General features: G+C 38.9%; 1 protein-coding gene across 5 annotated transcripts in view; it reads left to right on the forward strand.

Annotated features, from left to right (window-relative positions):
- Fmn1 (formin 1) overlaps nucleotides 1-7,526 on the forward strand; it is a 361,689-nt gene extending 354,163 nt beyond the window's left edge. For all 5 annotated transcript variants that reach the window (XM_021231093.2, XM_021231095.2, XM_040746011.1 and 2 more), the window contains one exon: nucleotides 156-7,526. In XM_021231093.2, coding sequence (XP_021086752.1) covers nucleotides 156-200 — 45 coding nt within the window. In that variant the 3' untranslated portion in view covers nucleotides 201-7,526. The remainder of the gene's footprint in view (nucleotides 1-155) is intronic.
- The last annotated feature ends 4,606 nt before the right edge of the window (nucleotides 7,527-12,132 follow it).

The raw sequence follows: 12,132 nt of genomic DNA on the forward strand, positions 1-12,132 counted from the left end.
GGGAAAAATGGTAGAAATACTTTAATTTCCAGGGTATTTAGTACGATTATACTCCACCAGTTAAGATCAGAATTTGGGAAAGTTACCAAAACTTGAGAAAGAAAATGCTTAAAAGGTAGAAATGACAATGGATCTGCTTTCTTCTTAAACAACAGAAAGAACGACTTCGCCAGAAGGAAGCTAGTGTGGCCACCAGCTAAGATGGAAACAGAAGGAAATTACAGTGCGAGAGGAGGCGGCCCAATGCTCCTCTAGACAAAAGTGCCATGGGGAGTTCCTGACAGATCTGTTACAGAACATTCGCTTTGCTTATCTCCTTCTGAGGTCGTCTGCACAGAGTGTCCTGGGCCTTCTTGGAGAAGTCCCTTGTTAATTCACAGGAACAGTGCAATGCTAAATGGGTAAATTACAGGAATATTTAATTGTTTCTTAAAGGAGTCCAAAGTCCACCCTATAAAAGAGTCAGGAAATACACCAAATTTTTTCACATTTTGCTTTATGCTGAAATTCTAAGCTTTCCAATGTATCTAAGCTTTCCAATGTATAGCCATCATCATGTTACAAAAGAGGTACATCTTTTATGGCAATGGCCTTGAGGGAACTCAAGCCTTTTACCTTACACACTATATATTTTTTTATTGGTATTAATCTTGTTCAAGTTGTACCACGCTCCTATGGCATTTTCATCAAAAATGTTGAAACTTACCAGAACTGCTTTTAGAGATTTAATACTACGTATCTCCCAGCCTAGGGAAATACTTTTTGATGATGACAATGATAATATAATGAAAAGGAAAGAAATTGAAATTTCACATGGGTGGAGAGAGAGAAAAATAACTATAAACCTCATCTTGGAGACTAGGTTAGGATGTTGGGAGTGAACATTAACCGTTGAGATAGGCCTACTCAGTTAACATGACTTCCTATCCAGTAGAGATTCTGTACCAATTTTTGGTATAAACAAGGCAGGACAAAGAACCATGTGGCTTCAAATCTGTTGTGGGCAGCAAATGACTGCTGTGCAGACTTGCAGGTGAGGTCTACATCGTATCCCGCCACTTGCAAATGACTGCCATGCAGACCTGAAGGTGAGGTCTACATCGTATCCCGCCACTTGTAGCTTGGTCCTTTCCACCACTCCCAGAAGTTTCCAGACAGGAGAGCAAACGCTGCTGCCTACCTTTTATCATGACCTGGACTCGTAAGCATGTGAAGGAAAGCAGCCAGTTTGCTGCCTAAAAACAGGATCAGAAGAAAATTGTTCTTTACAATAAGGTGAAAACAGGGTGGTTGTGTTAGTACTGACCTCTGAATGGACTGTCAGGGACAGATTGTGTTTTCTAACTCTGGTCCTTAAACCACGGAGAAAAAAAACCCCTGGGACATTTCCCCCGACATTTTTCTCCCTAAGCCACACTGCTTGAGCTTCCCTGGGGAGAAAACAAGGAAGAGGACCGGGCTTGAGCTGAGGACTGTGTTGAAGACTGTGTTTTGAAGCCTTGATGTAAGGAAGGACTGTGCTTTCTTCTCTCGCTGGTGGAGACAGTCTAGAGCTACTCAGAATCTTGCACCTCTTGTGATCTGGCTACCTCTGGCTGCCACGTGGGGCCTGCTTCTTGCCCCAGCAACTTTCTAGAACCTTTGAACTTGCCAGATACCTTAAGTGTCTTCCTGGAATCTGCCTGCCAGTCATCAGCCCCCACCCTGACTCAGGGACACTCTGCTAATAGATGCAAGCTTATGAAAGCCGTACCATACATAGTCAGATACAATGCAAACCTTGTGAAGCACGAGGGACTGGCATCTACTAAGTCACAGATGCCATTTCCATGCAGGTGCTAATTGTCTTTCAATGGCCCAAAGGAAGGAACATGGTCAGTTGGTTTATTTTAATCAAAATGAAGGGATGAGACTAAATAAACAATCAAATAAGAAACTTAATGTGGTTAGGATGCCTTGGCATCACTGTTTTTGTTTTATTGTTGCTTTTTATGAACTGTTTCTCTTTATTGTCACTGTAACTATGAAGAAGAGCAAGGAACTTGACTATCAAGGCAAATTCCACTTGCAGACATCCTGTACTCCATGGTGCCCCTGTTAGTATTGAAGTGCAAAAGAAAAGTGTGATTCTGTCTATAACACAGGCATCATGTCGGCATTCTGTGAGGTCTGCACAGGCCACCTTTACATGGGATGATTGAGAACAGGAGGCTTTCAGTGGGGGTTGATGCCACCTCAGGTCTCTAAGTAAGGTGTTCATGACATCACTGTCTCTCTGTCCTTCAAGAACACATCAGATCCTACAGGCTGCTGGGAAGCAGATCATACTATTGGGGATGAGGGGGTCAACTTTTTATTTCCTCATATCCTAACTCTATTTTGTAGTACTAACCCCCCATTTAAAAAGTCAAAGATAAAACCAGCTGGGGTAAGGGTGGTGCAGAGATGGTTCAGGAGTTGAGAGCAGCACATACTGTTTTCATAAATGGCCTGAGTTTGGATCCCGTTGCACATGCAGGGTGGCTCACAATCGCCATTACTGTCTTGAGAATCAGACATCCTCTCTGTCCTCTGTGGACAGAATACACAGTCATACACATACCCACACGCAGACATACATACATGCACATAATGCACATAATTAGAAAATAAAAATAAATCTTAAAAAAATAAGTGGGGACATGATATGGCAAGATAAATAAAAAATAGAAAAGTATACTTTTTTCCCCAAATATCTCATTTTACAAAGTAGTTTAAATTGTGTTAGAAATCACTAGTATGTTTTTCCTTGATTTTCATTTTCATTTTACTTTACCTGTAATTATCAAGGGAAAAACATAGCAAAAGATGATGGGAAACATATACTTCCACAGATTTGTAAATGTAGACATAAGTTTATTATTGAATCACAAAAACAGGGGCATTCTATGAAATTTGAAGTGTAGGAGTCCTAACTAAGTGTATGTGAAGTTGAATGACTGTGATGGCTTCTGGGCGACAACAAAACTGCCAGCCGTCTGCCTGAGACCGCAGCTTACATCAGGCCATTCCTACTACGAATTTCTAAGAGTCCAGGGTTGTCTTGGGAAACTTAATCTGGAAAAAGCCATGTAGAGGCCACATAGAGAAAGACATGGCATTCTAGAGTTGGATGTGTCTATGTCCTTCCTCTGAATTCTCCTATGGGGAGTTTAGAAGGGAGTGTACTATCAGAAGACCATGAATACCACAATTCATTGTTTAACTACTCTGGCTTGAGGGACCCTGCAGGTAAATAGCATGACCTGGATAAAGCAATAAACTGTCACCCATGTCAACTACTTCAACCGAATAAGGAAATCTACAATGCAGGTGAAACAAGTCTCTTTCCAAACTGATAGGATTGAAAAAAAATTTACTCTCAGAAAAAGGCAGATAATATCGGCTGCTAGCTGTAGAAAGCTGCTTAGAAGCTATGACTGATACAGAATTGACTTAAAGAAAAGCACCCCCAAAACTCAACTCAGCAGCCCCTTCCCTTTACACTTACACAAGTGTTCTTAATGTTGGTGGCATTGAATCCAGGCACAACCAGGCTCAGTGACACAGCTGTGTGTTACCAAGAGGCACATTTTGTGTCATTCCTGCTTCCCGTCAGCTGTTGACACCTTCTAAAGAACCCTCATGAATTTCATCATTCTTCACTCCCCCTCCACAAGAATGGGCAATCTACCAGACTCCATCAAGATAATGCTTTCTGGGGAAGTGATGAATTTAAAAGTTTCAGCACATTTCCCATGAAGCCAGCTCAGGAGCCTCGTCCGTTCCAGCGCAATGCCTTGTATCACATTTGGGGAATTTGAATACTTAACAGCTTACTTGGATACATGGAGACGTTAAAACGGTGACGCACTGACTGTGTCTCTTCAGCTGTCAGGTCTCTACCAAAAGAATAACTAGAAAAGCAAAAGAAGCCATATGCTGCACTCAAGTGAATCTGTCTACCTCCATCTACACTCTATCTCTGCCATTCTCCAAACACCCTAGAGATGACCATTGCCATTGAGGCCTTTTATTCACTGCTATTCACTGCTGTTTTCTTTCCTTCGATCTGTGGCTCACAGGAAGCCTGTGCTTTATTCCACATTGTCACCAACTTCAGTTATTTGTTCCTTTGTTTTGTTTACTTAAGGAACAGATTAAACCTACATACTCAATACACTACATACCTCATACATACTACAAACTCCACCCATCCTCAGAAAATTTCCTGACTTTTAGTCCTATGTATACAAGGAATCCCCTGGAGGCTGATCCAACTACTTCCATGGTTCCATGGTATTTTTCATAGTTCCTGTGAAACATGACAGCCCTGGACTGTCAAAACACAAATGAATCAGTAGGCTCAGGCAGAAATGAACATCTCAACAATTCGACAGGGAGTAAACAGGCTCTACAACCTTAGGCTTATAAGCTAGGCTGGGGGTTACCCTAGGGACATCTTGTGTTCTCCTCCTCTGAAGCCATAAAAAAGTGTCTTAGAGAGAATTCTCATCCCATAAATAGTGTGAGTTTCCAATGAGTTGTGTTTGTATCAAGTAAGAAATCAAGTGTATATCAGAAGCTGTTTGCCAAAGTCATGCCTGCTCCCCTCCACTGTTCTCTTCCAGGGTTTTCTTCAACTTCCATCTTATAAAGCAAGGTTTTTTTTTCATTGTTCACCTAAGTTGGTTTCCCAAGTTGATATTTCTCAAACAAAATCCCAGCCCTTTAGACCACTGAGCACTGAGGAAAGTTACTCTGCCTCACCATAGCATAGCTGGTAGATGTTCAGAAATGAGCAATTCTGGGAATTCATGGGATAGATTTTAATTCTAGTTTCTAACTATAAGGTGTGAAAAAGAGCATACAGGCATACACAAATTGTACTGCTCTTCCACTGAAGGGCCAAAAATCATTTACAATATTTATATTGTAGGTACGTTTTGTGAACTACAAATACCTTTTTTTCCTCTTTAAGAGGGATGTGCTTATTTCTATGTTACATGTATGAGTGTTTGTCTACATGTGTGTACCACCTGTGTTCCTGGTGCCTGCAGAAGCTAAAAAGAAGCTGTTAGATCCCCCTGGAACTGGAGTGACAGACAGTTGTGAGCCACTGTAAGAACAGCAAATGCTGTTAACTGTTTCTCCAGACCTGCTTTCCTATCGGCTCTTTATAGATATAAACTAAACTTTTCATATCTGACCATCAGTCTCGCTAGTGGTTCTGCTCAGAGCTTGAAGGCATTCACTACTGTTGGAAACAAATTCATGAGCGAAGAAGAAAGTCTTGAAGTGATTCTGTCTGCAGTGATTTAAATAGGATTTGTGGGGTCTACCAAAGGCACAGGTTTCTTCTAAAATCATTAATGTTATAATTCTACTCTTTTACAACTTCCTGAGACACAAATACCGTGCTCCTACTGTCCCACTGACCACTGGGTGTGTAATCTTTGAGGAATGTGTGATTTAAGGAAAAAGGATTTTTCCTTCAAGGGAACAATCTAAGATACTCTCTGAAAGGCAGAAAGTTTACAAATTAGACACTGGATAATTTTTTAAGAACCTTTAGTGGAAGCGTGTCATCCATTCATCACAGTCTTTTTCTGCCTTTGAATTACATTCCAGACTAGTGTGGGAAGCAGTCTCGCTGGACTTGGATTTAGCGATCATGTTTTTGCCTGGAAAATAAGCATTGGCCTGCACATCTAGAAACCCTCTGAAATCAGTTAGCATCCTAATATGAGTCATATGCTACAGAAATGTAAGTCACTTGAACTCATTTATGGACTGGCTTGGTTTGGTTTCATTTTCTTAGCACCACCTGGGATCGTGGAGCCTGCTTCCTAAGATTCACATGACATTGCAGTGTCTCCTTTCTACCTTCGGAGATCTCAAGCAGGAAACCCAGGAAACAAGGGAGAAGAAAAAGTTAACATATCCCGTGCAGTGTTTCTGCCAGCCTTGTCATGAGACTACCAGAGACAGCTTTTTAATAGAAGTTTAGGTCATTTGTATTAGGCAGATAGGAGTGTATCGTGTTGTTATAGCTCAGTGATAGACTTTGTGCTGAAAAAGCAGGTACTCCAATGAAACTGGCCCGTGTTTAGGTTAGTAACTTCCAGCTTCAGCTTCTGCTACAAGTGTGGCTTGCCCAAGACCTTTCTGCTTTCTCTCTGCCTGCTCACAAGCCATCTCAGCAGCTAGCATCATCTCGCTTTCCTGCATCCCGTGCGTCGGCTTCGGCCTCCACTTCCCTCACACACCACAGCCCCTCTCTGCTGAAGGGACCTTTGCAGCTTCTCCTGGACCCAGCCGCTCTCTACCTCTACATTGTAGATACTGAATGTCCCTCAGGTCTCTCACACCCTGTGCTCCAGCATTCAGTGTTTGGACAGAGCACAAGTGTCACCAAGAAGCCAGTGTGAGACATACTGCTGAGATTGCCTCTTGTTAACGTCACCATCACTTCATCACTTAGGCAAAGAGGGGAAAATCCATAAAAGAGGTGGAAAATGCATTTCTTTCTTCATTTTGTTCTACTTTATTAAAAAGGTTGGGTGTTCTAGTTCTTGGTTTCTCACAGATTTTTAGATTATCTAATTAGAGAGCACTTTTGATCCATCACAGCAAATCACCGGCTATGACAAAGCGAAATCTTGGACTCTCAGCTTCCTGCGCCGCTGCACAAATTGGCCTCTGTGCAAACATTTTGAATCCTAAGATTTCTTACTGCCACTCCATTCTTACCACTGCTCATGACTCAAGCATCTACCACAATCTGAACTGAGATGTTGACATTTTGTGGTTACTTTCAGACTAACAGTAATTGTCATGCTCTCAAAAGCTCTCAGAGAGAGTGTAAGCATGCCCTACATAGATGACTACTTTGCCATAGTATTCAAATAGTAGACCCGTTCGTGAGGTCTAACTTTAAGGAATTTTAACCAATCACATAAAGACTGCTTTGGAAAGGACACGGTACTTCAAAGACATGAAACTTTATATTTCATGCTCTTGGATGTTTTTAAGCATAATAAGCTACCTGGATTTGGGTACTTTCCCTTTAAGTTAAAAATAATCTGTATTTGTAATTGCATATTTAATTTTGTCAACCAACACTGAGAAATGCTCATGGGTTGAATCTGTAAATGTAATTTGCAACCAAATGAAGTATTTATTTTTAAAAAAGAAAAGGTGAAGGAACCAATATTGACTTGTACATAATGAAAATATGTGTATATATATTTTTCCTTCTTGATATTACTTGATTATTATGTCAAGTGTATTTTTGTACATAATATATATTGGTTAGAAAAATTTAGACTGTCTATTGAAAGAAATTCTATCTCTGTGATAAATTATATTTATCCTAATCTATTGATATTAAGTCGATTTGTTTTAAGAGACAGAACGCTATTTTTTTGAATTTCCAGATAATTGCATTGACTGCACTACTTGTGAATACATTAACGGTATTTTAATAAATCTTGGTTTCATGCCCATCTGTTGTGTGATGAAGATTTTGTTTCCATAGCCATTTGATGTGGTCACAACTTGCGTTACTGCTCATTTCTAGTAATTCTACTGGAAGTAGAGTTGCAAGATCTAGGTCTCAGTAAGTCCATCATATAGCATCCCTTTCTCCCAATCCACCTAATAAATAATGGGAAATCCAAGTAGGCCTTATCCCAAACAGTTCCACTAGAATATAAATTTCTGAAGGAGGGGACACACAGGGATTGGAGATTTCAAGTTACAGGTAGAAAATTATATACTAGGGAAATGTAACAAAATATCATTACATGTGTTCTGGCATCAAGCAGAGGTACATTTTTTTGTTTGTTCATGCAATATTTTTAAGTAACATAAAATCCCACAGTTTACATCAAAAACACTTCTCTAGTAATTGTAATTTTTCTGATAAATTCACTTGTTCAATGTTACAGTTTTTATGTTTGTCAGACAATGCCACTTTATATGCCATGACATAAATCCACAGATATTAAGATACTTTGTGACTAGAGCATCTTCTAAATTAGAGTCACTGAGCTGTGGAATTCTTGAGACACTGGAGAAAAATCTATGTCTAGAAAACCACTGAAGTTCCGTGGACTCGCTGAAAACTACACTCAGAGTATGAAATATATCAAGGCTGAATCTTTATCTCTTGATAATGAAACCAAAGCCCTCTGACTGCTTGTCTTCTTCATCATATTGAAATCTTTTCAAGATTTATCCTCATTATCCAATGAGGAATGGTAAGAAAAAGTAACAATAGTAGTTATTAACTGCTGCATAACAAAAATTAAAACACAACCAATCATTTCTTGTTTTTCGTGGCATTTGATGGTCAAGAACTTGGGAAGTGCAAGCTTAAATGCCTGGAGTCTCTAGTCTTTCATTGGTTGTAGTATTTGCTGTAACAACTGGATTTGTCATCACCTGAATGGCCAGAGAAGAGCTTCAAGATGCACTTCCATGGTGGACAAAGTGGCTGGCAAGGTGCTATTGGCTGTCAGCTGCGGGTCTATTCCTTTCCATGTGGGCCTTTTGAATGCTTTACCATAAATAATACTTTTATTGCTATTTTTACCAAAGCTAGGAAATCAATCGCAGCCAGACATCATATTTCAGTAGCTGAGGAACTTAGAACAGCCTCCCCAGGATCCTTCTTCTTCATGGAGCTTGTTCTGCATCACAACATGAGGGCATGTGGATACAGTCTGTTACAATGCACCGCATCATGAGGACATGAGAATACAGTCTATCACAATGCACCACACTGAGAGGACATGTGAATACAATCTATCACATGGCTTACCCTGCTCTGGGCAGTTGTCTTTTCCTGATCATTTTTTTTTTTCTGTCCTAACACTAAGTTTGATTTTTTTCTTCAGCTGTTTCCTCCTCCTCCTCCTTCTTTTCAAATATCCCTTCCTTTTACTGTGTATCAGAATAAAAAGTTTGTCTTACTAGTCTTTATCTTTTTTAAAGTGAGATATATCTTGAGATTTCAAAATAAATACTGTAGGAAAAAAGGAAAAAGACTGTAGGACTTTACGTCAAAATCCTACACCTGAAATTCTCATCAGCCAGTAAAAAGGAATAATGATCCACACTGATGCTGTTTAGTCAGTAACTAAATGAAACTTTCTCAGGATCTTATAAAATGGCTCTCTCGTTGACTTTGATAATATATGTATGTGTGCATATGATACAATATTATTAAGCTTTTAGAAGGAAATTTCTCTACTACATCAAACATGAACCTTGAATATAAGATGCTAAGTGAAATAAGCCAACCACAATTTCACAGTGGAAGAAAAAAATAATTGTTCTTAGGAGATATGAGACAGAGGAGATAAGGTTCTTATTATTTAATGGATATGGTTTAAGTTTGAAAAGATTAAAAAACAATGTGAATGTGTTTAATGCTACATAATTTTAAATGATTAAAGTGATGCTTTATATATACTAAATAATAAAAACTTCACAATATATGTTTCATTAAAAACTGGGAAGATGACTTCATTAGTAAAGATATTTGCTACCTAGCCTAATTATCTGAATTCAGTCCCTGGGACCAAACGATGAGAGGAGAGAACTGACTCCCACAAGCTACCCTCTGATCTCCATACTCAAACTATGGCATGTGCACACTCACACACACACACACACACACATTAGTAAATTTTTTTCAAAACAACTGTGTGCCTGGGACTATGAGCATTTTGTATTCATTACTATGTTTAGTACTTCAGGTAAAGATTATTACTATCCCCATTTTACAGAGAAAAATGAATATTGGAGTTACTGACAACTAGCCCATGTGGCTAGTGAGTGGACAAAACATAAGTCAAATATTTCAAAGAAGGAATGTCAGCCACCAGTGTGCCTCTGAGACTGCCAAAATGGCATTTTCTGGTTCTGGAGATAAAAGGGATTGGTAGACAATGGTCATAAAGTCTTGAAAATCGTCTAATAATTTTTTAGAGATATTAAAGTTTGACATCTAACAAGTTATTTTATTTTCATACATTATTGATCCTTCCAGTCACAGTATGCTTTTTATCAAATAGCCAATCCAAGAAAACTGGTGATACCAGCATTTCTGTATAAGTCTAAACAAATGATCACAATACAGCTCTGTGTGTATGTGTCCTCCAGAGACAGGTCATGTGCTCGTGCAGAATTGCTTCTTTCCACTGGTGAGGCGAAACAGTGTAGGTAAGGCTGAGAACCATGGGAGGGTCTATCTTTGAGTTGCTATCCTGACATAACCACTTAGGGAAGCAGCCTGGAAACGTAGCCAGCAAGGTAAAGGACACCTTTCTCACACACACACAAACAACGAATGTATAAAGAAAAAAATTGAATCATGTAGTCTTAGAAATTTCCAGAAGTACCTTTCAACATTGTGACCCTGTCTACTGCTTGACCAAAATGCCACCGAGTTTGGCCTTGTTCAGGGTCACAATGGTGATATTTCCTGCTAAAGCTTTTCTGTGGAAACATTTTTATTGTTAGTGTAAGAACGACAATATACAGTTGTATTCAATTTGTGAAAACATATTTATTGCACTTCATTTGCTTATTGGGAAGGAGGGCGGGTGTGCTAATGCTGCAGTACATGTGTGGGGGAATTGGTTTTCTCTTTCCACTGCGTGGGTCCTAATGATCCAGCTCAGGTCTTCAGGATTGGTTGCAAGTATCTTTACCCTCTGAGCCAACTTACCAGCATGTATTCAATTTTGTTATGCTGCCAAGAACCAAAAGCAAATCAAAAGAGAAAAATGCTTCAAGAAAAAAATATTGTCCTCTCGTCTTTCATGTTCTAGAAGACATCAGAGTTCCTAAGTTATTAGTGAGAAGATTCGGGGAGGAAGGTGCTTCATGCACACGTCTGGTGACCTGACTTTTATCTGTGAAACCAGATAAAAGAGGAAAGAGAAAACGTACTCCAAAAGTTGTTTTCTGACCTCCGTATATGTGCCATTAACACATTATTGTAAACATACATCCAGGCTGATGCACACACACACATACACACACTAAGAATAATTTTTAAAAGAATTCCCAAATTATCTAAGCACTTTATGTAGTCTTCCAGTGTCCAGTGTAGTTGCAAAGAAGCTGAAACTGGAATGTAAAACTTAAGAAAAGTGGGCAAAAGACACTGAGGCCCAGACTCCATTACTTATGATAAGACACTAAGGAATCAAAAGGCATGAAAAAAACTATACACATGCATACTCTTTATCGCTGCAAAACTTAGATTGCCTGCTGAGGACACCGCAATTCAAAGTAGCACACATGCAGTGAAGCTCATTACCAGAGGCCCTGTCATGAAACTACAGCAGCTGGACTGTCCATGAGAGTAGCCTGAGAATCAACACTACAGACTATAAAGAACAACTTATTGAGAGCATAAAGCAATTTCGTTTCGCTTACAACATAGCCTCAACATAACTGAAAGAAAACATTCAACTATAATGATAAAAAGCAGAATCCATAAACACCATGGAGAAATTTCTATGGTTATGGTTAGAGATGATGAGAGCAACACGAAGTAACCTCAACATGTCCAGGAGACAGCACTAACAACCTCTAAACAAACAGAAAGCATTTATAAACTTTAACTACTGATTAGGCTGTGATGAAAGTCTTACCAGATTTAATAGAATCAGATATAAATGCAGGCATTGCACTAAAAACAAGGCAACTCAACTGAAAAGAAATGATCTTTTAGACTTAGAAACATGGATGTTGTGGAAATTAATAATTCAGTTCTAAAAAAAATAAATCATGATGAGAATTAAAAAATATTTTGATCTTAGTGATTTATATTTCATGGAAAAGATTATAGAAGTGAGCAAAAAACCCCACTGAAATATTCAAGGGGAAATTTGTAGTAATAAATATACAATTACAAAAGAAGGCTTGATATTAGTAGCTGACATTCATCTTAGGAAACAAGAAAATAACAGTAAATAAATTCTCAGAAAGTAAAATAGAGAAACAATTGAAAATCAAAATAAATTCTTGAAACCTCAAGTTGATTCTTTCAAAAGGAATAATACAGGGTTGGAAATGTAGCTCAATGATAGA

This window comes from Mesocricetus auratus, unplaced genomic scaffold (genome assembly GCF_017639785.1).
Source record: "Mesocricetus auratus isolate SY011 unplaced genomic scaffold, BCM_Maur_2.0 Super-Scaffold_100004, whole genome shotgun sequence".
Classification (NCBI taxonomy): Eukaryota; Metazoa; Chordata; class Mammalia; order Rodentia; family Cricetidae; genus Mesocricetus; species Mesocricetus auratus.